The sequence below is a fragment of the Saimiri boliviensis genome, chromosome 16, assembly GCF_048565385.1.
Source record: "Saimiri boliviensis isolate mSaiBol1 chromosome 16, mSaiBol1.pri, whole genome shotgun sequence".
In the NCBI taxonomy this organism is placed as follows: Eukaryota; Metazoa; Chordata; class Mammalia; order Primates; family Cebidae; genus Saimiri; species Saimiri boliviensis.
Genome location: NC_133464.1, coordinates 86,692,940 through 86,720,186, shown reverse-complemented (window position 1 = coordinate 86,720,186; position 27,247 = coordinate 86,692,940). Strand labels below are relative to the sequence as shown.

General features: G+C 37.2%; 1 protein-coding gene and 1 non-coding gene across 2 annotated transcripts in view; both read right to left on the bottom strand.

Annotated features, from left to right (window-relative positions):
- The window catches only part of MICU2 (mitochondrial calcium uptake 2), a 103,718-nt gene that overhangs the window by 23,152 nt on the left and 53,319 nt on the right, over window positions 1-27,247 (bottom strand). Inside the window, exons 3-7 of the mRNA XM_010335808.3 lie at window positions 21,238-21,269; window positions 21,074-21,149; window positions 7,572-7,619; window positions 6,555-6,637; window positions 3,087-3,152 (exon numbers count right to left, since the gene is read on the bottom strand). Coding sequence (XP_010334110.2) covers window positions 3,087-3,152; window positions 6,555-6,637; window positions 7,572-7,619; window positions 21,074-21,149; window positions 21,238-21,269 — 305 coding nt within the window. The remainder of the gene's footprint in view (window positions 1-3,086; window positions 3,153-6,554; window positions 6,638-7,571; window positions 7,620-21,073; window positions 21,150-21,237; window positions 21,270-27,247) is intronic.
- On the bottom strand, window positions 12,779-12,878 carry LOC120365857 (small nucleolar RNA U13). Its single transcript, XR_005580700.1, has one exon. It is a non-coding gene; the product is annotated as a small nucleolar RNA U13 (small nucleolar RNA).

The following is a 27,247-nucleotide window of genomic DNA, read 5'->3' as shown; positions in this document are numbered from 1 at the left end:
TCAAGAGCATATATGAAACAAAAAGTCTCAAAAAACAGAAACAGAAAATTTATAAAATAAGAAATACAAACGCTCTAAATAATTATCTCAAAAAATATTTGAGATAACTTCTCACTCTATCAAATTAGTGACACAGATTATTAAAACAATAAACAAAACAAAGATACCAAATCCTGGAAAAACTGCTGAGAGATGGGTATGCTTACTCAATGCTGGTGGGACTATAAATTGTTATAACCTTTCCAGAAAGGTTATAATAGAAAGCAATTTGGCAACAGGTACCAAAAACTTAAAAAGTATTCATGTTTTTGCTTTAAGAATCTCAACTTCTAGAATTTTATTCTAAATTTACATGTTTGGATATTTACTGTGGCATGACTTCTGTAGTCCAGTCTCGCATTACTATAAACAAACACCCGAGACTGGGTAATTTATAAAGAAAAGTGGTTTCATTGGCTCATGGTTCTGCAAGCTGTACAGGAAGCATAGGGGCTTCTGTTTCTGAGGAGGCCTTGGGAAACTAACAATCATGGCGGAAGACGAAGGGGAAGCAGAGGCATCTCACATGGCTGAAGGCAGCAGCAACAAAAAGACGAGTGACGTGCCACCGCTTTTAAACAACCAGATCTCATGAGAACTCACCTTGCAATGATAGCACCAAGGAGGAGGGTGTTAAACTATGAGAAACCACTCCTGTGATACAACAACCTCCCACCAGGCCTTCCCTCCAGCATTGGTGGTTATATTTCAACATGAGGTTTGGGCGGGGACACAGATCCAAACCATATCAACTTCTAATAGCAAATATTTGGAAACAATCTTAATAACCAATGAACAGGCCAACGTTTAAATACATTACATCCATCTGATTAGGTATCTGTTCATTCATTAAAGAATATCAACTGAACATGTCATCCATGCCTGGCGCTTTACAAGTCTATGTGGCCTTGTAAAGCGCCACATAGACTTAATCTTATCAGAACAGAGGTCTGGCCTTTGTTCTGGGCTGCTGGAAGTTGATCTCTAAGATAAGAGTGTCTTTTTTGACTGAGGGGTCTTGGGTCACAGCAGACAGTCTAAAAATAAGATTTAGGGTGGGGATTTGGATGAAGGGGATCAGCTTGACCCTGGAATGGCTGGAGACAAGGGTCAGCCACACGGGCAGCCAACCAGGTTTACATGGCTGACCCAAATACAATCTCTGGACATCAACACCTTGGCGGGCTTCTCTGGTTGGCACTACTCTGTGCCTATCGTCTTACACCACTGCTGGGAAAGTTAGCACGATTCCACTAGGAGAGGACAACTGGAACCTCTGCCTGTAGGACTTTTTGGAACTCGGCTCCATGTGCCCCTTGCCTTGGCTTTTTTTTTTTTTTTTTTGAGACCGAGTTTTGCTCTTGTTGCCCAGGCTGGAGTGCAAAGGAGCGATCTTGGCTCACCACAACTGCCTCCCTGGTTCAAGCGATTCTCCTGCCTCAGCCTCCTGAGTAGCTGGGATTATAGGCATGCATCACCATGCCCAGCTAATTTTTGTATTTTTTTTTAGTAGAGATGGGGTTTCTCCATGTTGGTCAGGCTGGTCTTGAACTCCCAACCTCAGGTGATCTGCCCACCTTGGCCCCCAAAGTGCTGGGATTACCACATCTGGCCGCCTTGGCTGATTCTTTATCCTCTCCCTGTGGTAAATTGTTACCATGACCATAATAACTTTGTGAGTTATGTCAGTTCTTCCAGTAAGTTACTGAACCTCAGAGTGGTCTTGGGGGTCCCCTTAAATTCTGTAGTTGCTGTCAGAAGTTAGAGTGGCCTTGTGAACTACTACCTAACATCACACAACCTTAAAGAGAAGCATGATACTTTCATTGTAGAGGACACAAACAATTATATTAACATGTGACAAGCTGTTGTGATTGGGGACATACGGAGTACTATGGTAGCACATAAGATATGTTTAGGAAAAGGGAATATCATTCAGGGAATTGAATGTGAGCCAAAAACTTCAGTATACAACTGCTCAAAGGGAATAAAATGTAAAGAACTGTGACTTTAATAAATTTGTTGATTTTGAAGCAGATATGCTCTAAAATATGAAGTGATTTAAAACTTTAAGAAAATCTTATGAAAAGCAGAGTGTGGAATTACAATTGATCAAAAGATGATTAATGAAAAATGCACTGATAGGCATTACCGATGGGAATAAGAATTGGTTCATATTCTCCAGAAGGTATTTGTCAATATTTATGAAAGTTTGTCAATGACCTTAGAAAGACTCATCTTTCGACCCAGCAACTGAATTTCAGGGGTTATTCCTGAGATATGTTCACATATGTATAAAATGATATAATTACAATTACTCAATGCAGCATTATTTGTAATATCAAAAGATGAATACCTGTTAAATATCTTTCGAAAGGGGAATGGCTACATAAACCGCTATATCCATACAACGAAGTACTATGAAGCCTTTACAAAAGAATGACATCTTTAGATACTAAGTTAAAAAACAAGAGTGTGGAACAATGTATAGTATGCTATTGCTTATATTAAAACAGAAAAAGAATACAGATGTATCTATTTACTTCTTTACATGTGTACTTACATATGCGTAAAACCTCTCTGGAAGAATACACAAGAAAATGAAAGCCCTAATTGCCCAGGGAGGAGAACTGGGTGACTGGGAAGGAAATTCTGCTCGACCTACATACTCCTGTGCACCACCCGAAGTTAGGAACACGTAAATATAGCATATATATTTAAAATACAGTCATATATTGCTTAACCATAGGGAGAAGTGCTGAGAAATGCATTGTTCGGTGACTGTCACTGTGAGAACATCACAGTGTACTTACCTAAACTTAGGTGGTATACCCCACCACATACCTCTGCTATACAGTACAGCCTATCGCCCAGACCACCACTGTATATGCAGTCTGTTGTTGACTGAAAAGTTATGTGGTGCATGACTGTATTAAAAAAATTAAATTTCTGATACCAAATTTATTGGTAACTATTGGGAATATCTGAACAAACAGAATAGAGTAGCTATTATAAATATCAATTGTTTGTAAATCATTTACACATACCTGATATCCAGTTTCATTAGTTTTCACTGTCATCAAGTCATCTTGCTTACTTATTATCTTCTGCAGCTAAAAAGATTGCAATCATGAGTTTACATGTGTCCCTACCAGATTTTTCAAAACAACCTAAAAAACAGATGCCAAGTTGTTGTTATAAAATATATGTAGTTATTTGCTGAACAGTAAACTCTTTCTAATCATAACTTCTATTATCTTTTTCTCTTAGACAATGTAAGAATCAGAGGACAAAAGAGATAACAAAAGTATTGACATTATTATTACTACAATTTTCTACTAAGAAAGCTAGCTTATTTAATAGATACATGTTCTTAGGTAGCACTCTATAAAAACTTCAAGATTACACTTTCTTTCAAGAGAATTTTTACCCATAATTATTTTGTTACGTCACTAGTTTATGGTGACATTTTCAAGTATATAGTTCTTAAAAAGCGATTTATATTATACACATAGTCTTACTTTTCCCATTATGCATTTATAAAGCATTAAAATAATTTAAAGACTTACATTTCTACTAATTAGGACATTGTAAATAATATCTTGAAACTGAGTACATTAAAAAACCTACCTGCCTTTCAGGAACATTTGTATCAATCCTCATATGGAAAGCAAATTTAAAAAAGAAAGCATTTAAAAAGAATCAGATATAGACAAAAATCCCAAACTATGGATTCAAATCAATTAGGAGACAAATCTCTATCCATTTTTTTTCTAGACTATTTAACATTTTGAAAATTGCTGCAATTAATTTCATAATAGTTATTTCAAATTTGGCTATTTCTTTTTTTTGGAGACGGAGTTTCGCTCTTGTTACCCAGGCTGAAGTGCAATGGCGCGATCTCGACTCACCGCAACCTCCGCCTCCTGGGTTCAGGCAATTCTCCTGCCTCAGCCTCCTGAGTAGCTGGGATTACAGGCACACGCCACCATGCCCAGCTAATTTTTTTTGTATTTTTAGTAGAGACGGGGTTTCACCATGTTGACCAGGATGGTCTCAATCTCTTGACCTCGTGATCCACCCTCCTCGGCCTCCCAAAGTGCTGGGATTACAGGCTTGAGCCACCGCGCCCGGCCAAATTTGGCTATTTCTATTATGTTTGTTTTAGGCAAGTGGTTTACTTCTGGTTCTCTAACTCTCTCAGCCAGGTTTCAATGTCCCCCTTTCCCCTACTAGTTTATTTTAGAAAAAAGTTAAAAAGCTTTATATTTATTTAATTTTAATTTTAATTTTTGAGACAAAATCTCACTCTGTCGCCAGGCTGGAGTGCAGTGGCATGATCTCGGCTCACTGCAACCTCCACCTCCTGGGTTCAAGCTATTTTCCTGTCTCAGCCTCTCGAATTAAACAGCGCATGCCACCATGCCCAGATAATTCTGTATTTTTAGTAGAGACAGGGTTTCACCATGTTGGCCAGGATGGTCTAGATCTCTTGACTTCATGGTCCGCCTACCTTGGCCTCCCAAAGTGCTGGGATTATAGGTGGGAGCCATTGCGCCCCACCTATTTTTAAAGTTGACAATCAAATGGTATAATGCCAAGTTCAATATCCAAACATTTCTCCCTGTGCTTATTCCGCTGGAACCTCTTAAAAATTCTTATTACAGAAAATTTCAAACGTTAAGTAAAATGAACAGAATTCTATGATAAGTCACCATATAAACATTACTTATCTTCAATAATTACCAGTATTCTGCCATTCCTGGCTCATCTATATCTCTACCTGCTCCCTGTTCCCTTTCCAGTTATTATTATTTATAGCTCTTCAGGAAAAAATTACATATATTAAAATGTACAAACATCAGCCATACAATTTTGACAAAGTTTCTTTGTGTCTCTTCCCAGTTTCCAATCCTAGTTTCTCTTTTACTCTTGGCCCACAGAGACAGTTCTGATTTTTTTCCCCAACGTAAATTAGTTTCACCTAGTTTCGAAATTCAAATAAATGAAATTAAACAGCATGTGTCCAACTTCTTTCTTTCACTTGGCATAATGGTCTTAAGATTCATCCATGTTGGTTGCCTGTCAGTAGTTGCTGCCATTTATTGTTGCATTTTATTCCATTTTATGAATATAGCATTATTTATTCATTCACCTTTTGATAGATGATTTTCATGGCTCCAGTTTTTGGCTACTGTGAATCAAAATGCCACAAACATTCTTTTACAACTCAATTTTGTGGATGTAGGTTTTAATTGCTCTTGGATAAAGCTTAGGAGGATAACAGATCTGTTTAATTTTATAAGAAACTGCCAAACTATCTTCTAAAGTGAATTCTGGTTCCTTCACATCCTCACCAACATTTGATGTGACTGGTCTTTTTAATTTTGGTCATTCTCTTGAGAGGGTAGTATGTCACTACGGTTTTAACTTGCATTTCCCTGGTAACTCACGTGGAAGGTTTCTATATTTATTTAAAAATAACTCTAGTAGATATATTTAGTATAATAAAACTGTAATGCTACTATATTAAGTGGGCAGTCCTTGCCATCAATATGAAAGCAACGCAAAATAAAAGGACCACCTAAGGAGCAACTGATACTAGGAAACAGACCTCCCGTTCATCTACTGTTCAGAGAGATTGCACTAAAACCCTGGCATGTATCCCACATAAGCACGTGTACCATCGATCAAGGTAAAGATTTAATGGATTAACCATTACTGGCTTTGATCACAGTTGCTCTCTTTTATTATTAGCTGACAGAGAACAGCTCATGCAGACAGTTGTTATTTTACGAGTTCTTGAGATAAAGGAACAAGGAATACACTTACTAACACAGTTTTCAGATATGAATGTTAATAAAACATGAATGTTTACAAAACACAAAAGTAACAAACTGAGGCAATCTGTATTTTAGGACATTTTCACAAGGCTTTTATTACCATACTTTATCATTACTTTTACATTTGCTATTCAAATCACTTTGTTACATATATGTTTTAGGTATTGAAGTGATTCTCATTACTTTCTAGTACATATGGTGGGTAGAGCAAGAAATAAAATCTACTAGGAAAACATTTAGATAAACTAAGATAAATCCCTTCCTTTTAAATGTGCTTTTTTGATATGTAAAGAACTATTTAGTTCTCTGAAGAAAATTTCAAAAACAAGATGCTACATATGGCTGGGCACAGTGGCTCATGCCTGTAATCCCAGCACTTTGGGAGGCTGAGGCAGGTGCATCACCTGAGGTCAGGAGTTCGAGATCAGCCTGGCCAACACGGTGAAGCCCCATCTACAATAAAAATATAAAAAATTAGGTGGGCACAGTGGCACGTGCCTGTAATCCCAGCTGCCCAGGAGGCTGAGGCAGGAGAATTGCTTGAATCTGGGAGGCAGAGGCTGCAGTGAGCTGAGATCCTGCCACTGCACTCCAGCCTGGGCAACAGAGTGTAAAATTATCACACAAACGTCCAGGTATTTTATGATAAACCTAAAATTAGCATCTACTTACCTTAAAAAATTCCCTCTTATCAATCATCTCATTACCATCTGTATCCAGCATTTTAAAAGCAACATGAAATCCAGAATGGGGTTCTGCAGTAAAGTGAAAAATGAAAAATGTTGATGAAAAGCAAGTTATTTACAGACAGACAGATCTTCAAATTTCACATAAATCAGCAGAAACTGTATGAATAAGGGTCTCCACAGAAAACGTAATGATTTCTTGCAACAATTCCAAAGGCTGATATTTGGTGTTATGGCTTTGTTCCCTGCCTTCTCCAACACCCTTTCCACAGATGCTACTGCTCTGATTTAAGTGTTCTCCCTTTCGAGGCAAAATTAATTTGTGGGCTTAATTTATTTCTTTAGTTCTACTAGGGGCTTTTCTATATTCTTACAGTACCTTGGCTATTTTCAAATTAATGATTACTCCATGTTGCCCAGGTATCAAACTCCGGGCTCAAGCTAAAGTGCTGGGGTGAGCCACCATGGATGGTCTTCTAATGTTAACATCTGACACAACCATAGTACATTTATAAAGACTAAGAAATTAACATGGCATAGCATTATGAACTATACTATTGACTTTATCGAGATTTCACATTTTTTCACTAATGCTGTTTTCCTATTCTAGGATCAAAGATATGATATCATGTCTCCTGAGACTTCTCTCATCTGTATCGGTGTCTCAGTCCTTCCTTGTTTTCCATGGCCTTCACACTGTTGAAGGGTACTGGTCAGGAATTTTGTATAATGTCAGATAAGCATTTCTAAAGTCAAGACTATCACTTTCATTCTCTTGTTCAACAAACTTCTATTAAAGAGACAAAGCTTTGGGCTGCTCTAGTACACAGGAGGTAGAAGAGACTCGGGGATAATCGAATCCAACATTATCATTTTGTAGACATAGAAACTAAGGTACCGATAATGTTTTTCAAGATAAACACATAAATACCAAACTTTTAAAATCCTGTTTAGTAAGAATAGAGAATTCCACATGATCACTGAGAAAAACTGGGATACTTACTAGTGAGGATTGTAAGCAAGAAAAGATACTCGGTATATGAAATTAGCCCTGAAAGAGATAAGATAAAAACATACCAGAAAATAAGTTTTAGATGGTTTAGAAGTAAACATACAGAGACATTAAGATTGAAATTTCACCTAATTAAAAAACAATTTTTACCTTAAATCACCTCTCTTTGATACAATGAAAAATTTTTATAATAGTTGAAGTAGAGTCCTAATACTAAAAAAAAAGGAAACTATGCTTCATCAGGTTACCATTGCCAGTAAGGAGGTTGTGATGGTTAACTAAGTGTCAGTTTGACTGGGTCACAGACCGAACATATTGTGTACCCAGATTAAACATCACTTCTGGGTGTGTCTGTGAGATTACCATTTACACTGGTAGACTTGGCAAAGTAGGCTGTCCTCCGCAATATGGGTGGGCATTATTCACCCTCTCTCTGTTGAACAAAAAGTGGAGGAAGGAGAAATGCACCTTTTTTTTCTACCTCACTTCTTTAGCTGGGACATCTTATCTTCTAGCCTCAGACGGGAGTTTATACCACTGGCTCTCCTGGTTCTCAGTCCTCTAAATGTGGACTGAATTACACCACCAGCTTTCCTGGGTCTACAACGGGCAGATCAAGGGACTTCTGTGCCTCCATAATTGCATGAGCCAGTTCTTCACAGTGAATCTCTATCTATACTTCCAATTGGTTCTGTTTCTCTGGAGTACATTGACTAATACAGAGAAGGAATGGATGCTGGCTAGCAAGTAATAGGCATCCACTAGAAGTTCTATTTGCATGGCATTTTATGTAATTTCTACTTAAATTTTTACTATTCATAACATCTCAAGTGAAGCAAATTTATAAATTCAGTAGAATAGCAGACTTGGAAAACTGAGAGTCAAGTTACATTATTTAAAATGTAGCAATTAATTTGTTGTAGCAGTAATTTGATTTTTCCTTTGGGAAATCATTCTTTGCCAGTCTCAAATATGCAGTTTGGGTAGGATGACCCTACATTTGCCTCTGCAAGTAAATGCTAATTGGCCAAAGCCAATCACTGCATTTCTGTGGAATTGATGTAGGGATGGGAAAGTAGCTCAGGCCAAGGTAAAAAGCAGGTTACAATAGTCTTGATCCAGGGACTGGCTTAGGGATGGGCTATCACCTAAGTTGGGCCACTCAGAGTAGTACAGCAGGATTTCTGATGCAAATGCTGGATTACTGACTTCTACATTTTTATTTTGTGCTGGGCTTTGGTGATATGAGAATGTTATTCTCAGGAACGTGAGACAATGGAGAGAGTGCCTGGAACCGCGACAGGCCAGTATTTAGAGCTCGAGAATGTAGCCGATCTTTAATTGCCAGATCCAGAAAATGAATATGGTGATGTTTGAGCCCTGGATGAATTTGGGTTTGAAGCTAACTCTGTCTAGTCACTAAACGTTCTTGCTTGTTCAAGTACACTGTGTCAGGTTTTATGTTGCTTACAATAAAAAAGTTACATTAAATATAGAAATGGTATCTCAAAAACATGGCTTCCTGATAAACTAAAAAACAATTGTTCTCTCCGGATAATAAGATTGGTATAATGGCAAAATGCACAATTAATAATTTAAAACATTTTGTTAAACATGGAAAATGTCAATCATACACAACAGCAGACAGAATAATATGATGAATAATTACACAGAATTATATTAATAACACAATGAAACTCAGTGCCAATAATTGTCAACTCACGGCAGGTGCTGCTTTACCTATACTTCTTTTCACTCCCTACTTCCCACTGGATTATTTTGAAACAAATTCCACATGCACATATTTCTAAAAAATTCGGGCTGTATATCTAAAAAGACCCTCCCTACCAGATAGTTACCACATCTAAAAAGTATCATTTCCTTAACATCTGCAAATTCAAATTAGCATTATCAATTTTCCTGTTTTAGATAAGTTTTCAAGTGTGTTCAAATGAGCATCCAAAGAAAGTCCTTACATTGCAATACAGTGGTAAAACAAATATAACATACAATTTACCATGTAAGCCATTTTTAACTGTACAGTTTGGTGGCATTAAGTGCATTTGTGCATTCACACTGTTGTACAATCAGCATTAGAAAATTTCCATCATCCTAAATAGAAACACTGTACACATTAAACGTTAATCCCACCACTCATCCCCACTTCTAGCCCCTGTAACCTCTATTCCACTTTCTGTCTCTGAATATGCCTATTCTAGGTACCTAATATAAGATTACTTATATAATATTTGTCCTTTTGTGACTGCCTTATTTCACTTGGCATAATGTCTGTTTGTTTGTTTTTTTTTTTTTTTTTGAGACGTAGTTTCGCTCTTGTTACCCAGGCTGGAGTGCAATGGCACGATCTCGGCTCACTGCAACCTCCGCCTCCTGGGTTCAAGCAATTCTCCTGCCTCAGCCTCCTGAGTAGCTGGGATTACAGGCACGCACCACCATGCCCAGCTAATGTTTTGTATTTTTAGTAGAGACGGGGTTTCACCATGTTGACCAGGATGGTCTCGATCTCTCGACCTCGTGATCCGCCCGCCTCAGCCTCCCAAAGTGCTGGGATTACAGGCTTGAGCCACCGCGCCCGGCTAATGCTGTTTAATTTTTGAGGAATTGCTCTATATTTTCTGCAGCAGCTGTGGAAATACAAATTCCCACCAAATTTCTCCACGTCCTCAACACTTGTGTTTTTTTTTTTTTTTTTTTTTTTTTTAACTGCCAATCTACTGAATGCGAAGTGGTATCTCAATGTGGTTTTGGTTTGCATTTCTCTGATGATTAGTAATGTTGAGTACCTTTTCATGTGCTTCTTAGCCATGTGCATCTCTTATTTTGAGAAATTTCTGTTTGAGTCCTTTTCCCATTAAAAAACGTTTTGTTATAGTTCTTTATATATTCTGGTTATTACCTTATCATACATACAAATATATATGATTTGAAAATGTTTTCTCCCACCTGTGGATCTTCTCTTCACTCTCTTCACAGTTTTCTTCGATTCACAAATGTTCTTAATTTTGATATCGTCTAATTTTTTTTTTTTATTCCTTTTCTTTCTCCCCCTTTTTTTTGGAAACAAGGTCTCACTCTGTTGCCCAGGCTAGAGTGCAGTGGCACAGCAATGGCTCACTGCAGCCTTGATCTCCCACGTTTAAGCAATCCTCCCACCTCAGCCTCCTGAGTAGCTGGGACCACAGGGATGTGTCACCATGCCCAGCTAATTAAAAAAAAATTTTTTTTTTTTTTTTTTTTTTTTTTGGTAGAGGCAGGGTCTTCCTATTGTTGCTCTGGCTGATCTCGAACTCCTGGGCTCAAGTGATCATCCTGCCTCGGCCTCTCAAAGTGCTGGGATTGCAGATGTGACCCACTGTACTCAGCCTTCATGTCTCTTATGTCTTTCTTAACATGCAGATTTTCTCCCTTGTCTTTTTTGCCCCTACCTTTCAACTTAATTGTTGAAAAAGCTGGTCATTTGTCCTGTAAAATTTTCAACAGTCTATAAAATTCTGATGAATGAATCTCTTGGTATTTCACATGTTCCTCTACCTTCTGTATTTTCTACAAACGGTACTTAGATCCAGATGTGTGCTGAGATTCAAGTTTGAATTTGGCAAGAATTCTTCACAGATGGTGTTCTATATTTCCAGATGTTTACAGAAAATACTCGACGCCATAGAGAGATATAGATAGTAAGAGTTACAGGAGTTTAGAAAAATGTGTAAGCATATCTGAGCTTAGATGATCAAAGGTGTCAGAGAGAAAGTAATTCTAACAGTAATCTTTAAATGATTGGTAAAAATTTTAATTAAGCTGATGTGGTATGAATGGGAAAGCTATTTAGGATAGATGAAGCTGAATATGAAAACTGAAAAGTGACTGTCTGAAAAAACGTTCACGTGGAAGCAGCAATGGGAAATAAAACTACTATGGTAGTTCAGACAGGAAGAATAAAGACCTGCAGAGGGCGATGGCAGTGGGAATTTATTTACCCTCCTGTGCAGGACACCATACCCTAATGGCTCCCAATCAAATAGAGAGAAGACTCAGGGCCAAAGCCCAAAGGTACTTCAGAGCAAGGAAGGCAAAAATTGTGTATATAGATGATTCCAAGTTTCACCTATAAGTAAATATTTTAAATGTTTTCAATGACTTCCTTTTTTTGCATTACTGACTTTTTGTTGTTTCTATTTTGGAGCAGGTATATTTTTCTTTAATAAAAAGACAGCAGTACATTTTCAGATTTATTTTGCTTTCAACTATTTAGTCCTTATATAAAAGGAGAATAAATTAAATGTGTTTTGTCGTATCTTGTACCTGGGAGAAGTGCTCTAGTGTTAGCTGAAAGATCAAAGTATTTCATTCTTTGGCAGCCTTAAGAATTTTTCTAATTATCAAAGGAATATGGCAATATGAAAAAAATGGCCAAACTGCTAGACTGCACTGGGCTTGGTGCCAAAAGGAGACCTTGCTTTTCTTTTCTGTAGACACAGGTACAGGTCCTTTATGCAAGCAGAACTTTCTGAAAAAGAAAATTCCAGTGTCTTTCTTTGAAATAATGACTTATAAAAAGCTTGAATAATCACAGAGTTGAGACAGTATAAAAACAGTACCTTTCACTCTCAAGGTGGGTTATAAATAAACAAGCATTCTAGGCCTCTGTCCACTGAAAATGTTTTTGAAGAAAACTGATACACGAGAATACTGACAGGAGAAATAGTTTAATATATATTTGTTAAATTTAATTGTAAAACAAATGCTATTAAATGGCAATGATTCAAAACTGCATTAGCGGAATATCTTAAATAATTTATGTTTAAAAGTTTGTTGCTGGGCGCGGTGGCTCAAGCCTGTAATCCCAGCACTTTGGGAGGCCGAGGCGGGTGGATCACAAGGTCAAGAGATCGAGACCATCCCGGTCAACATGGTGAAACCCCGTCTCTACTAAAAATACAAAAAATTAGCTGGGCATGGTGGCGCGTGCCTGTAATCCCAGCTACTCAGGAGGCTGAGGCAGGAGAATTGCCTGAACCCAGGAGGCGGAGGTTGCAGTGAGCTGAGATCGCGCCATTGCACTCCAGCCTGGGTAACAAGAGCGAAACTCCATCTCAAAAAAAAAAAAAAAAGTTTGTTAAAGAATCCTTAAGAGGAGCACTAGAAGAAATGAATAAATTCTTATTTTTTTCCCCTCTTCACGTCAGACAACTAATATGTTGTCCTTGTAACAAGGTTTAAAGGAGGCACATCTCACTCATGAGTGTGAAAACCCAATTATCACACTTAAGATGAATAAATTCTGGCAGTTACAATGCTTATCTAGAAATATTAAGTTGGAACCATTCTAAAAATGATCTGCTGTTAAGTTCAATTTTGTGAATCCTGTTTTCCAAAGACATTGAATTATCTCATCTATTGTAAGAATATATTTATATCTTACACCATATCTCATAATTTACACTCAGTATATTTTTGAGGATGGTATTGAGAATTATGCTATTTAAAAAAAATAATAACTTACAACTTATTCTTCCTTATAATAATACATGTTGGTAAATTATTTTTAGAATGTCCTACCTTTTGCTAGTTATGATAAGAGTTTAAATTTTGATAGTACTTATATGTGGTAAAATGGAGTATTTTAACGGGTCCCAAGTGTAACTAAGTTTCACATTGTTTTTCTTCAAACCACTATTAAAAGCAATAGTAAAATACACCTTTAAAAACTGTATCTTCTGAATCTTTCTTATATTTACATTAGTGTTTTTTTTAAGTTGGAAATGTACACTTCAATTCATGTAGTTCAGAGAACTAAAACATACTATTATCTTTCCTCAAGCTGTTTCCCTATTGTACTTACATGCACTTTTTTTCCTACACTATCAGATTACAATCAACATTATAGACAAGATATACAAAAGTCTCAGCTCTTCTACTGTACTGGGCTTCCTCATAATTTAATAACCAATTCTACTGTTATTTGTTCAGTCAAAAACAATTTATTAAGAGTATACCACGTGCTAGCCATCATGCTTAGACCTCACAAGTTTACAGAGAAAAAGCCTTTTCCCTCAAGGACTTCATATTCTAAGCAGTTAGCAGATGACATCTAAACAAGCAATTATAATAAAATGTGGCAAAAGAGACTATATAAAGAATGATGAGCATGCAGAGGAGAGAACAATTCTTTTCCACTGAAGAAGTTAAAAACGATTCCCAGAAGAGGTGATGCTTGGGCTGATTCTCCAACGAGCAGAAGGCTGGGAGAAGGTGGTGAGTCAGAGAGCAGAGGGAGAGAGAGAACAGCACAGGCAAAGGGAACAGCATGAACAAAAGCACAGAAGCGTGAGCAGACATGGCACTCTGTAGAATGGCAAGAGAGGAGAGGGGAGAAGCTTGTGCAGGGCACAGGCCACAAGGGGCTTATATGCACCAAACTAAGGAAGTTGGATTTTACTTATTAAGTGACAAAGTTACTTGATCTGTTTCCTATTCTCTAGAGGCAGGGAGAAGAGAGGATGAATTTGATAAATACTTGAAATTGGAAAGACATTGTGTTCAGTTGAACATGAAGGCTGGGATGGGCAAAAAGAGAGAGAGAAGGGGTTCTAAGATATTTCTTGGGTTTGAGGGAGTTAGATGAAATCTGGTACTACCAAATGAGATCACGAATACAGGAAGTGTTGGTTTAGGGCAGGCGTCCCCAAACTACGGCCCACGGGCCACATGCAGCCCCCTGAGGCCATTTATCTGGCCCCCCGCCGCACTTCAGGAAGGGGCACCTCTTTCATTGGTGGTCAGTGAGAGGAGCACAGTATGTGGCGGCCCTCCAACGGTCTGAGGGACAGTGAACTGGCATCCTGTGTAAAAAGTTTGGGGATGCCTGGTTTAGGGGGTAGATGGTGAGTGCAGGTTGGCATATTTGAATCCAAGGTAACTGAGAGAGATCCAAAAGCAGGTGTCTGGTAGCTCATAAATGCTAAAACCAAGGAAGCTGAAGAAGAGTAGTAACTGAAGGACAACATTCTAAGAAGTACCAATGTTTAACAGGCAGGAGGTAAAAGAGACACAGATTTCCCTAGTAAGAGATCTGTTGTTGACGCAATCTCAGGCACTGTGTCAGAAGTTTCACGTAAGCATCTCTATTTTACCAATGAAGCAGGCTTTAAAGCAGCTCATAAACCACAGGCTACACAGGAGCTGTGATGCCCTCTATATATTCAGCCTGTGAAGGCTTCTCACAATTACGGACACTCTTCTCCCAGCTAGAATGTGGTACGGTAGATGTGTCGGAGGAACGGAGAAGGGGAAGGATCAGGGTTGAGACCCCAGAGTGGGATGAAAGTACAGAAAAGCTTAAGTATATAAAAGTCTTAGTTAAGGGTGGCCAGCATTTGGACGAATGGTGAGATAGCAGATCTTATACCACGCCCTTTCATGATACTTCGAACTCTTCCTAATTCTGTTAACTCTCAAGTTTTGCCTCATCTTTTACCTGTCAATTGCTTAAATTTCTTGTCATCATTAAGCTGTATCTTACAGTCCTGAATTCCCTGCCAGTCCTTTATGAATGTAGGAAGGTAAGCTGATTTTCCTCCCACAGCCACTGCATGTACGTGTTAAAAGTTTATCTTTGACTTTGTAATGAACATTAGTTATATATATAATCGATCCTTGCAGTCATTCACTATTTCTAGTTAAAGGCTCCTTGCCTCACCTCTTCCCCTCTCATCATCCTCATTCCTCTATTTCTCATATAAATATCCTCATAGATTTTGCCTAAGAAGGGAAAAACCTTCCTGTTTATTTTTCTAATAGTTCATCACTAAGGGCTTTCTCCCAATCATCCAGAAACACTGGGTCTCAATTCTCCTTAAAAAAAAAAAAAACTGGCCGGGTGCGGTGGCTCAAGCCTGTAATCCCAGCACTTTGGGAGGCCGAGGCGGGTGGATCACAAGGTCGAGAGATCGAGACCATCCTGGTCAACATGGTGAAACCCCGTCTCTACTAAAAATACAAAAAATTAGCTGAGCATGGTGGTGCATGCCTGTAATCCCAGCTACTCAGGAGGCTGAGGCAGGAGAATTGCTTGAACCCAGGAGGCGGAGGTTGCGGTGAGCCCAGATCACGCCATTGCACTCCAGCCTGGGTAACAAGAGCTAAACTCCGTTTCAAAAAAAAAAAAAAAAAAACCATCCTGGAAATATATGATTATGCTGTTGTTAATTCTGAGAACAGAAATAGTCTTCCAGCTATGTAAAGAACAGAGAGGCCAGGTGCGGTGGCTCACGCCTGTAATCCCAGCACTTTGGAAGGCCAAGGCGGGTAGCATTCATATTTTCAATACACAGAAAGGCTAACTAGAACTGTAGCTGCAGTGAGCCGAGATTGAGCCACTGCACTCTAGCCTGGATGTCAGAGTTAGACTCTGTCTCAAAAAAAAAGAAAAAAGAAAAAAAAGTTGATGCATTATTTCTAAAATTTATGAAAGCATTACTACCAAATGGATTTAATTTTGTTGACAAAATAGTACCTATTAATCCAGTTTAACTTTTTAAGTATTTCCTTTTTTTTTTTTGAGATAAGGTCTCACTTTGTTGCCTAGGCTGGAGTACAGTGGTACAATCAGGGCTCAATGAAGCCAACTTCTTAGGATTAAGTGATTCTCTCCCACCTCAGCCTCCCGAGTAGAGGATATTACAGGCGTAAAAGTGACCATGTCCAGCTAATCTTTTAATTTTTTTTTGTGGAGGCAGGGTCTCCCTATGTTGCCCAGGTTGGCAGTGTTCATGCTTTTAATACACAGAAAGGCTAATTAAAACTGTATAGAAAAAATACTCAATGGACTCATTGAAATAGTTCAGGATAATTTGTAATTAGCATGTAGTTAATTTTAGATGAACATTTATTATGTGTTATAGAATGTTTTTAGGCAACATACCAGGCAACTCGGGATAAAAAAATAACCACACATATTTTTCCACTTTGACAATTTATGGTTTAAGAAAGATTAGAAATCAGAGAGTACAGTATAACAAAATATAAAAATGAGAAAGGGTAAGACTCTGTTTATTGGTTTCAGAGAGGACTTCATAGAGTAGGGTAGCTGAGAAGTGAGAAACTGTTTAGCAGGTAGCAGGAGTATGGTATTCCATATAAAGGCCACAGGCAGCACTTAAGGCACTACCAGGAGTCTGCAACGTGAATGCAGCAATGAAGCGGTATCGGGTACTTCTTTGAAATACCCTATACAGGATTTTATAGGGTATTTGAGAAGCACAGGTGCTTCTAAGGTCCTTGAAATGGGTTTCTCTTGTAAGATCTACAGATTAATCTCTTACCTCTCAATTTTTTTAAAAGATGATTTAAACTTTGTCTTTTCAGTTTTTATTTTATGCATTTTCTTTTCTTTTCTTTTTTTTTTTTGAGACAGAGTCTCATTCCATCACCAGGTGCCAGGCTGGGGTGCAATGGCGTGATCTCGGCTCACCTTAACCTCCGCCTCCCGAATTCTAGCAATTCTCCTGCCTCAGCCTCCCGAGTAGCTGGGAATACAGGCTCGCGCCACCACGCTCGGCTAATTTTTTTGTATTTTTAGTAGACACGGGGTTTCACCATGTTGGCCAGGATGGTCTCGATCTCTTGACCTCGTGATCCGCCCACCTTGGCCTCCCAAAGTGCTTGGGATTACAGGCGTAGCCACCACGCCCGGCCTTTTATGCATTTTCTTTGAAAACAATTTTGAATAGAATTTCTAAAATCACATTATGTTTATGTAGAGTTTTACACAAAACCTGAATTAATCTACTCTGGTTCTCATAGTCTGCCTTTAGGTCAGAATTATTATAGAACTCTTCCCAGCCTTCCTTACTTCAGGGAAAAAACCCTCAAATAATCGTAAGTCAGTTCAGTGTATATTCACAGACATTATCTGAGTTTTCAAAACTGGTAAATATCTTTCTTAAAAATCTCAAAATGCTTCCAGAAAAGTCTGTATCATGGAAAGGTACCTCAAAGCTGTAGCTTTGACCTAAATATTGGTACTTGAAATTTTAATATTATGCTTAAAATTTACTTTAAAATGTCAAATTAATAATTTCCTAAAGTAAAACTTTACAAAATCTTTATTAACTATGATTTTTAAAAATACCATTTACAAATTCATTAATAAGAAGTTACAGTTCAGTTAATATTAAATCTTACAAAAAACATAGAGCAATATTCCAATGACAAACTTAAAATGTACCAGACACATAATAAGAAAACTAAAACCAACTTGCCCAAGGTTACACAGCTAACTAACAGAGCTAGGAATCTAAACCAGGCTTAAAACCCATGTTCTTAGTACTTTTTAAGGCTACATAACAGATACTATAAATGTTTAAAACATCTTATTTTATTAAATTCTTTCAACAATCCCATAAGGAAGGCATTACTATCTTATTTTGAAGGTGATGAAAGTGAGGATGAAAGAGATTAAGTAATTTCCTCAGGTCATAAAAACTAGGAAAAATTTGAATTTAAGTCTGTCAACTTCAAAACACACACTTTTGTTCACCAACCATATATTACATTCCAGCAAACTCCCACTATAAAAAATTTAGGAGCTTGTTAACCTCAAAGTATATAGGGATGTTCTGGTGCTAGGACCGGAAGGAATTGGTGAGGGGTGGGGTGGAGTGGGTGTAGAGATAAGTGAACGGTTTAGTATAAGGAACGAATACTTGTAGAATACAATGAAAGCCCACTAAATCATGAATGTGCAGACATAGATATTTATCAACAATAAACGATAATTGATTAATACTGATTTTATGGAGTTTATTATACCTTTGTCATATTTTCTTCCCCACAGAGTGTAATGCGATAAACTTACTCTCTATTTAAAACTAATGTTACATATTTTTTTGAGATAGGGTCTTGCTCTGTTGCCGAGAAGACCACGACTCACTGCAATGGCAACTTCAACCTCCTGAGCTCAAGCAATCCTCTCACCTCAGCCTCCCACGTGGCTGGGACTACAGGTGTGTGTCACCATGCCCAGCTAATTTTTTTCTTTTACCTTGTCTGTAGAGATGGAGACTTGCTACATTGCCCAGACTGGTCTTGAACTCCTGGGCTCAAGCTATCCTCTTGCTTTGACCTCCCAAAGTGCTGGGATTATAAGTGTGAGCTAATACACCCAGTCATAAAATTAATGTTGATTTGAGAATGCTGTAAATCTCTTGAGATGAATTGTAAAAGCTCTGCTGCGTTCAATGAAAGGTTATAAACCACTGATTTAGAAATTACGTTTATTTCTTAATTCTCCAATTCCTTCTTTAAACAACAGGAAAGAATAACTAATCACCAACCTCTAAAACAGAGTGGTCTATCTCTCCGATCCTCGATAGGTTTCACTCAATTAACAATACCGACGACTTCTATTTTAGCTATCTATTTCTACTATCGCTCCCTGAACCCTGAAATCACCTGCAAGTGCATCAGCTTAGAAACTAAATTCAGACACCTACTCTATGACCATAGTTTTCTCTGCACTTGGACATCCACTACAACTGTTTTCAACCTCACTGGCAGCTTTCTCTCTAGACTTTTTTCTTTTATTGAAGTTTATCATAAAATGGAATTTTTTTTCCCTCTTGACTTTCCTACTTCCTTTCTTCATTTTTCTTCCTGTTTTACCTTCTTCTCTATTGTCTCTGTGATCCTGCTTAGACTCTAATGGCTCATTAGTTAAAACCTCTCTTACTCCTAACATTGTTAACTCCCTAGGCCATGACTTCCTCCATTCCTCTGCCTAGCAAATTCTAACTGTCCAACTATTCTGTTCTGTTCTAGTCTACAACTACACTGATCATTGACTCTCTTCTTTCATAATCTATGTTCTCTTCTAGTCCTTGAAGGATTCCCAGAAATCTTTGTTTCCCTCATCCGTTCTTTTTCCATATCCCAAAAGCTACTTCAAACCTTCTTTTTCCATAAAGTTCAGCCCTACTATCCTACTTTATAAATAAAATCAAGGCTGCTCCAAAACACCAGTCTCATTTGCCTGCCACTAATTTGCACATATCTGCATAAAACGCTCACCTGTTCATCCTTTTCTCCTGATGCAAAGGGAAAGCTATCCTCCCTGTGGAATGTTGATCCTTCCAACTCCTGCTCTGAAGACAATCCCTTCTCTCATTATTTTCCAGGATTTTGTCCTATCCATACTTCCTTTGTATATTCCACCTTTCCTTCTCATCAACAAGAAGCAAGCTCACCACCTAAGATAAACCAACATTCCCTTGGTCTTTTTTCTCTACCCTTAGCTACTACCCACTAACTCCTCTGTTCACGACCAGGTCTGTCAAGAGGTCTGCGCTTACCTTTCTCATATCCCTCTTCACTTCTCAGCATTCTGCAACTTGGCTTCAGATCTCATCCTATCACTGACCTGTATGGTTGGCCCTCCACATCCATGAATTCAAGTAACCATGGATCAAAAATATTTAAAAAAAAAAAATAGGCCAAGTGTGGTGGCTCATGCCTGTAATACCATCACATCCAACGGTCAAGTCTGGAGGACTGCTTGAGTCCAGGAGTTTGAGGCCAGCCTGGACAAAATAGTGAGACTCCCGGCTATACAGAAATTAAAAAAAAATTAGCCAGGTGTGGTGGTGCATACCTGTAGCCCCAGCTATTTAAGAGGCTGCAGCAGGAGGATTGCTCCCTAGAGTTTGATGGCAGAGTGAGCTATGAGTGTGCCACTGCACTTCGACCCAGCAATCGAGCAAGACCCTGCCTCAAAAAACAAAAATAAAAACACACCAATACAAATAAAATAAGTTATAGAATATAACAACTATTTACATTGTATTAGGTATTATAAGTAATCCAGAGATGATTTGGGAGGATACTTGTAGGTTATTTGCAAATATGATGCCATTTTGTATCAGGGTATTGAGCATTCTTGGATTTTGGTATCCAAGGGAGGTCCTGGAACCAATACCCCATGGATAACAAGGCACCACTGTACTTGTTAAAATGTCAAACACTTCCATCTGCTAAATGTAATGGATACTTCTCAGTCCTTAGCTCACTCAACTCCCTAAATTTACTTGGTTTTCATATTTGATAAATTCCTTTTTCTTTAACACTGTCTCTCCTTGGCTTCTGTGATGACACTCTACTGGTGCTCCTCTACCTCTCTGATCACTCTGCCCCATCTACTCCCTTAAACAATGGTGCTCTTCTGGATGCTCTTGGAGGCTTCTCATCTTTTATTTTAAATACTCTGCCTCACCCCTTCTCCAGGGCTTTAATTAACATTGATGTTTTAATAATTTATCTGTAATTGCTCAGAGACTTTGAAAAAGTTACCTCTTACTTACTATGTTATTATGTTTTATAAACACCTGTTAAATAACATGGTGGAGATCTCATACTTTAATTCCTTAATAATACTTCAGTTAAATAAAACAACTAGAAATTTAGCAACAAATCAAAATTACCTTTATCGCCAAGGTCTCTGAAAAAAGTTGATCCACAACCAGCTGTTTGGATCCCTGACAGTGTATCCTCGATGTCCTTTGAATACACATATTAAACATTTAACTAAAAGTTCATTTTCTATCTTACCAAAAACAAACCCCACCTCCTCCCACATGCTGCTTACCTTTTTTGTCAGTTTCTTGACCAAAGTTTTACCTACAACAAAGAACAAACATTATTTAGTAACCATATTCTTTGGTAAAACTCAAGTTGCAGAAAGAAAATTATTTAAAAGACAAAACAATCAAATATTTAAAAAGACTTGTAATTTTAGTTAACACCTTAAACCATAATTATGAGTCAGAGAATTCTAAGAGTAAACACAAAGACACTATTTTTTTTTGCAAGATCCATTTTCAATTTCACTCACCGTATTTCATATATATGAAATCGTATATGACCATCTATGACTTATCTTAGTTGTCTGAACCATATGATTATTAAAACCACTCTCTTTTTCAGTTTCATTGATTTAGGAAAAAACACTCATGATTCAGAAAGCTTCCTTTTTTTGTAAATCTGGAAAGTCCTCTTAGGCTTATAATTCTCCAGTCCAATGTAAAAGTCTAGCCAACATAACCATCTATTCTAAAATAGTCACTTTAAATAACTTCCTATTGGATAACAGAGATTTAAAATGCTTTCCGGTTTTCAAGCCAACTTCTTCACTGTCTTTATAACTTTCCTCATATCCACCATAATTTTAAAGCCATGATACTGTTTCTTTTTTTTAGGAGTTATTCTGATGATAGCCTTAAGTCATTTTAAACATCTAGAACAAAACTGAAAAATGTTTTATTTTTGTCTCTTACATAAGTATATACGGCACTAACTTTGCTTACTGCTCTCAAAATTATCTTGTCTATGAAGTTCCTTCAGTACAATTACACAGTCTGTGAATATTCAGGTGGCATATTAAAAAAAAAAAAGAGTGTTTTTAGATGTGCCTTTTCTGCACTTTGGGTTCCTTAATTTGGAAGATAAATCTACAAGGGCAAATTCTATTATTTGGTGTTAGTAAACCGTCAAGATTTTATTTTTACATTATTAATCAAAACATTTAGTTGTGAATATGACTACATACTTTTTAGAAACATCTATGACTATGTTTGGAAGCTCAGGAGTTATTTTTGGATAATTTTTATTCACTGGAGAAACTATTAGGTGAAGGCCAAAGCCAAAGAGCCCCGGATTCTACTGTTGGGTGGTGTTACAGTACCAAATAATCAAATAGATAAAAATTACCATTTAATGTAAAAACGGAAGTGAGTGAATGTGTATATAATATAGTAATATAACGCTGATAATGAACTCCGGAAAACTGTGTACTACATGTATTTGCTTATCTTTCGTCAATTAATTTAAAAAAGAAACGGATCATTATTTCTATGCTTTTCCTAGAGTTATGTCACAAATATTCACTCACGTGCCCTTTTATTTTTACACAATTAAAATTAGTCTTATCTATTTTTTAAAAGGAGATTAAGCTTTACAATCAACTTAGAAAGTATTCTAGAAAGCAATGATTGACATTTTGAAGGCAGAAGAGGAACAAGAATTTGAGGTAGCAAAATGGATGGTGCCTAAGAGTTTCTTAAAAATCAGCTTATTTCTAAGGAGTTTATCTGTTTGAAGGCTAGATTCCTTTTTGGTCTTTCAGAAATCTGTAAAAAAAAAAAAAAAAGTCCTTCTACTTGAAACTGAGTGAGTAAAGAAGGTAATATTTGCTTCCCTGCAGCTAGAAGTCTGGCTGCAAACAGCTAAGCCAATAAAATTCAATACTATGTGAATGAAATACCACAATAAAGTCACGAACTAATTGAATAATACAATGCCAGAATCACAGGTAAGAAATAAATTATAAAATCTACGGAGGCAGATTTCATACTTGTCTTACTTTTATGTAGGTCAGTGCTAAACATTTAAATATCTGTTGACTGAATAACTGAATAAACAAGTCAGAAAAAAATTTCACAATGTCTTCTTATCCTGGTGCCTGTCTTTTGGATAATTTTATCATTTTACATGTAAAACAAATAGGCAACAGGAATTAGGTAACAATATGGGCATTGAAGGATTTATTTTCATATCTCATATAGAGTTTTCAAAAACAGGTGTTAAGACTCTTTGAATTCCATGGTAGTAGTAAAAAGAAAAAAGAACCTGTGACCTACTTTTAACACTTAACAAAACTGAATAATTATGCACGGTATGATTATAGAGGCAGTTTTGCTGCTTTCGATTACTTCATGTAGATTATAAGTTCTATTTCATATGTATATAAAAATTTGATCATCAAAAGTGGGAAAACCACATACTTAATGCAGTTTAAGTTGTAAAAACCCCTTTTAAAATTTTTTTTAAAAAATTCAAGTGGAATAAATGATTAGAAAATAAGAAATTAACTTTTTGGCTAAAAGTTTAGAAGATATTCTTTTATATAAGATTCACTTTTAGATAAAAAAAAAAAAAAAAAAAGACAAGGAAGAGATACCAGGAGTGAACACCTATTCTCTCCTGCTTCCTCTTTCTCTTCAGTTAATGTATTTTTCCCTGAGTATTATGAGAGGGTGTGGTGTTTCAAATCCAGAACACTGTGGTAGGGTTTGTTTAGGTAGATGGTTGTCTCACCCACGCTACTTACTCTATACTATTTGTTCACAGGCTGTATCAGAAAAAAAACAAGAGCAGCAAAGTAAGAGGTCCATGGTCTGACCTGCACACCAGGAGCCACGACCTAATTTCTCCAGACAGCAGTAACAAGGCAAGGCCACATTAAACATAACTAAGTATTTCTGGACAATATTTTTCTATTTAAGGATAAAACCCATCTGGCAAATAATCTAATTTTTCCTTCTGTTTTTGCTTTAGTTTGTTTTTTTCAAGGTGGGCTATAGGGGGTGACTCCTGTCTCTCTTTCTTTGGCTATTTCCACATTCACACAAATAAAAAATTTAGTCTCATTATTTTCACAGCTATTTTATATGTACTCACGCACTTTTTATGAAAATAACAGAATGGGGGAAAATAACAGAATGGGGCAAGAAAACAGGAACAAAGATCTAGAATTGAGGTTGTAATGTTTCATTGCATGAATATGAAAACAAGAAAAACACATTGGGGTTTTTTGTTTTTGCAGGAGGAGGCATAGATCTTGAAGCACCAGGACAGAATTTTGGCTCAGGAAGTATAATGGTTTTAAAGGATTCCACCTATACTAGAGAGTCCACCATGTGGTTTTCACTATTTACAGAGGACTTACGAAGTAAAATCCAGATACAGCATATCTTGTTATAGGTAAGCAGACCTTTTAATACTTAAAACAGTAAAGTTGCATCTATACACATTAAGCGTTCTTACAGATCAAATAAATCTGCCTCTGGCGAAAATAAAATTATTTGATAATCATAATTACAAAAACAATACCAGCACTACATAACCTAATTTCATATTGTAGAGGTTAGGAATCTTCCGATACATAAAAATTAGACAATAGACACATTTCCTTCTTTGCATAACTTTTTCATAAAGTATGGGACAACTTGGCATTGATATTAGAATCAGCGTAAGACAGGGATAATTACTCTAATACATGATTTTATTCAGTCACAGCCATTATGGAAACCAAGGCAGAAGATGATACATTAGCAAAATGAACCTTCCTCATATCACTAATAAAAGTGGTTAACAGCCACAGCTAACATCATACTAAAAGCTCTCAGCTTTTCTTCTAAGAACTAGAATGAGACAAGGACGCTCACTCTCACCCCTCTTATTCAGCATAGAACTGGAAGTCCTAGCCAGAGCAATTAGGCAAGAGAAAGAAAAATGAAGGGCATCCAAATTGGAAAGGAAAAAGTCAAACTGTTCCTATTTGCCGACAACATGATCTTATATAGAGAAAAACCTAAAGACTCTACCCAAAAAACTCTTAGAATAAAAAAAATCAGTAAAGTTGCAGATATAAAATCAACATAGGAAAATCAGTAGCATTTTCTATATGCAACCAACGAACTAAGAAATCAAGAAGGCAATCCCATTTGCAATGGGTACAAACACACACACACACACACACACACACAAACTGGGAATAAATTTAACTGAGGAGGTGAAAAACCTTCACAAAAATAGCTACAAAACACTGGTGAAAGAAACCGAGACAGTAACTTCTGATGGGCAGTAACTTCAGACAGAAAAACATCTCCTGCTCATGGATCAGAAGAATTAACGTTGCTAAAAGGACCACACTATTCACAGCAATCTACAGATCCAGTGTAATCCCTAGCAAAATAACAATGACACTCCTCACAGAAGTAGAAAAAAAATTCTCACAAAACTAAAAACAGAATTACCATTTATGATCCAGCAACCCCACCACAGGCCAGTCATCCAAAGGAAAAAAAAAAATCATTACATCAAAGAGGCATCTGCATATCCTCACCATGTTTACTGCAGCACTATTCGAAACAGCCAAAACATGCAATCAATCCAAGTGTCCAACAACAGATGAAAAACAAATAATGAAAATGTGGTATATGCACACAATGGAATATTATTCAGCCATTAAAAAAATAAAATCCTGTCACTAACAGCAACATGGACAGAACTGAAGGACATTATGCTAAGTGAAATTAGTCAAGAACCAAAAGTTAAACACCCAATATTCTCACTGATATGTGGGAGCTAAAAAAAAAAGTTGATTTTGGCTTGGTGCAGTGGCTCACACCTGTAATCCCAGTGCTTTGGGAAGCTGAGGCGGGCAATCACCTGAGGTCAGGAGTTCAAGACCAGCCTGACCAACATGGTGAAACTCTGCTTCTAATAAAAATACAAATATTAGCTGGGTGTGGTGGCGCATGCCTGTAGTCCCAGCTACTCAGGAGGCTGAGGCAGGAGAATCGCTTGAACCCAGGAGGTGGAGGCTGCAGTGAGCTGAGACTGCATCATTGTACTACATCAAGAGGGAAACTCCATCTAAAAAAAAAAGCTTATCTCATAGAAGTAAAAAGTAGAACAGAGTATTCTAGAGGCTGGGAAGGGTGGGAGGAAGAGAGGGACAAGAAGAGATTTGTTAAAGGATGCAAAATTACAGCAAGATTGGTGGGCAAAGTTCTAGTGTTCTATATGCTGCTATAGGATGACTACAGTGAGCAGTAATACATTACACAGTTTCAAAGACCTAGGAGGAGGAAACAAAGTTCTCAAAGCAAAGCAATGATAAATGTTTGAGATGCATATACTAATTACCCTGATATGATCACTACGCATTACATGTACTGCAACGTCAGTATGTTCCCCCTAAGTATGTACAATTATTATGTGTCAATTAAAAAAATAAAAATCAACAAATAAAACATTTTAACTGGTAACTGAAGAAAAAAAGAGAACAAATTCAGTGTGTTATTTTCCTTCAACAAAATATACGGCTTGTTTATGTTTGCTGGAATATTTAAGGAGTGAGTGTAAAGATATTCTCTGGCTGTATGTTTTCTAAAGGGAGACAGAAGGTTATTCCCTAAAATGCCTAATGCCTCAAACTGGCTTCCTTGCCATTTTCAAAGTATGGTTTTCAATACATTTGTTTTGGAAAGGATAAAAAGACTTTTTTTTTTTTTTTTTTGCCACCTCAAGCATTATGAAATAATAAGAACATATTTAATTAAAAATGATCTAAAGGGAAAATACAGCAGCTAAGAGATTTTATAACGTGGGGGTGGGAGAAGTAAGGGAAAGCTCCAAATATGAGCTGCTCTTACGTATTAGTATGAATTAGCTCAGAAAACTGAGGTTAAAAGCATGATGCACATGTTGTGTTAAGTTCTGAAAAGGGAATGTGTTGGAATGTTCTAGGACCAGATGGCAAGTCCTGCCAGTCTCTTCTATTATGATGAGAAGGCAGGAGAAGCTGAGTGCCAAGGCAAGCGGTTTTGGCAGAGAAGGCTGAGGTGGCTCCTATCTAATGATTTCTGTTTTATCTGGAGCTAGGTGGTCGGATAATTTGCTAGAGTAGCGGAAGGTGCTAACAATAGCTGGAGGCCTGCAGAAACTCAGCATGATACATCTGAGATTGCTAGTCTAAAAAAATACAACTGATTTTTATACAGTGCTGCTCTATCCTGTGACCCTGATAAACT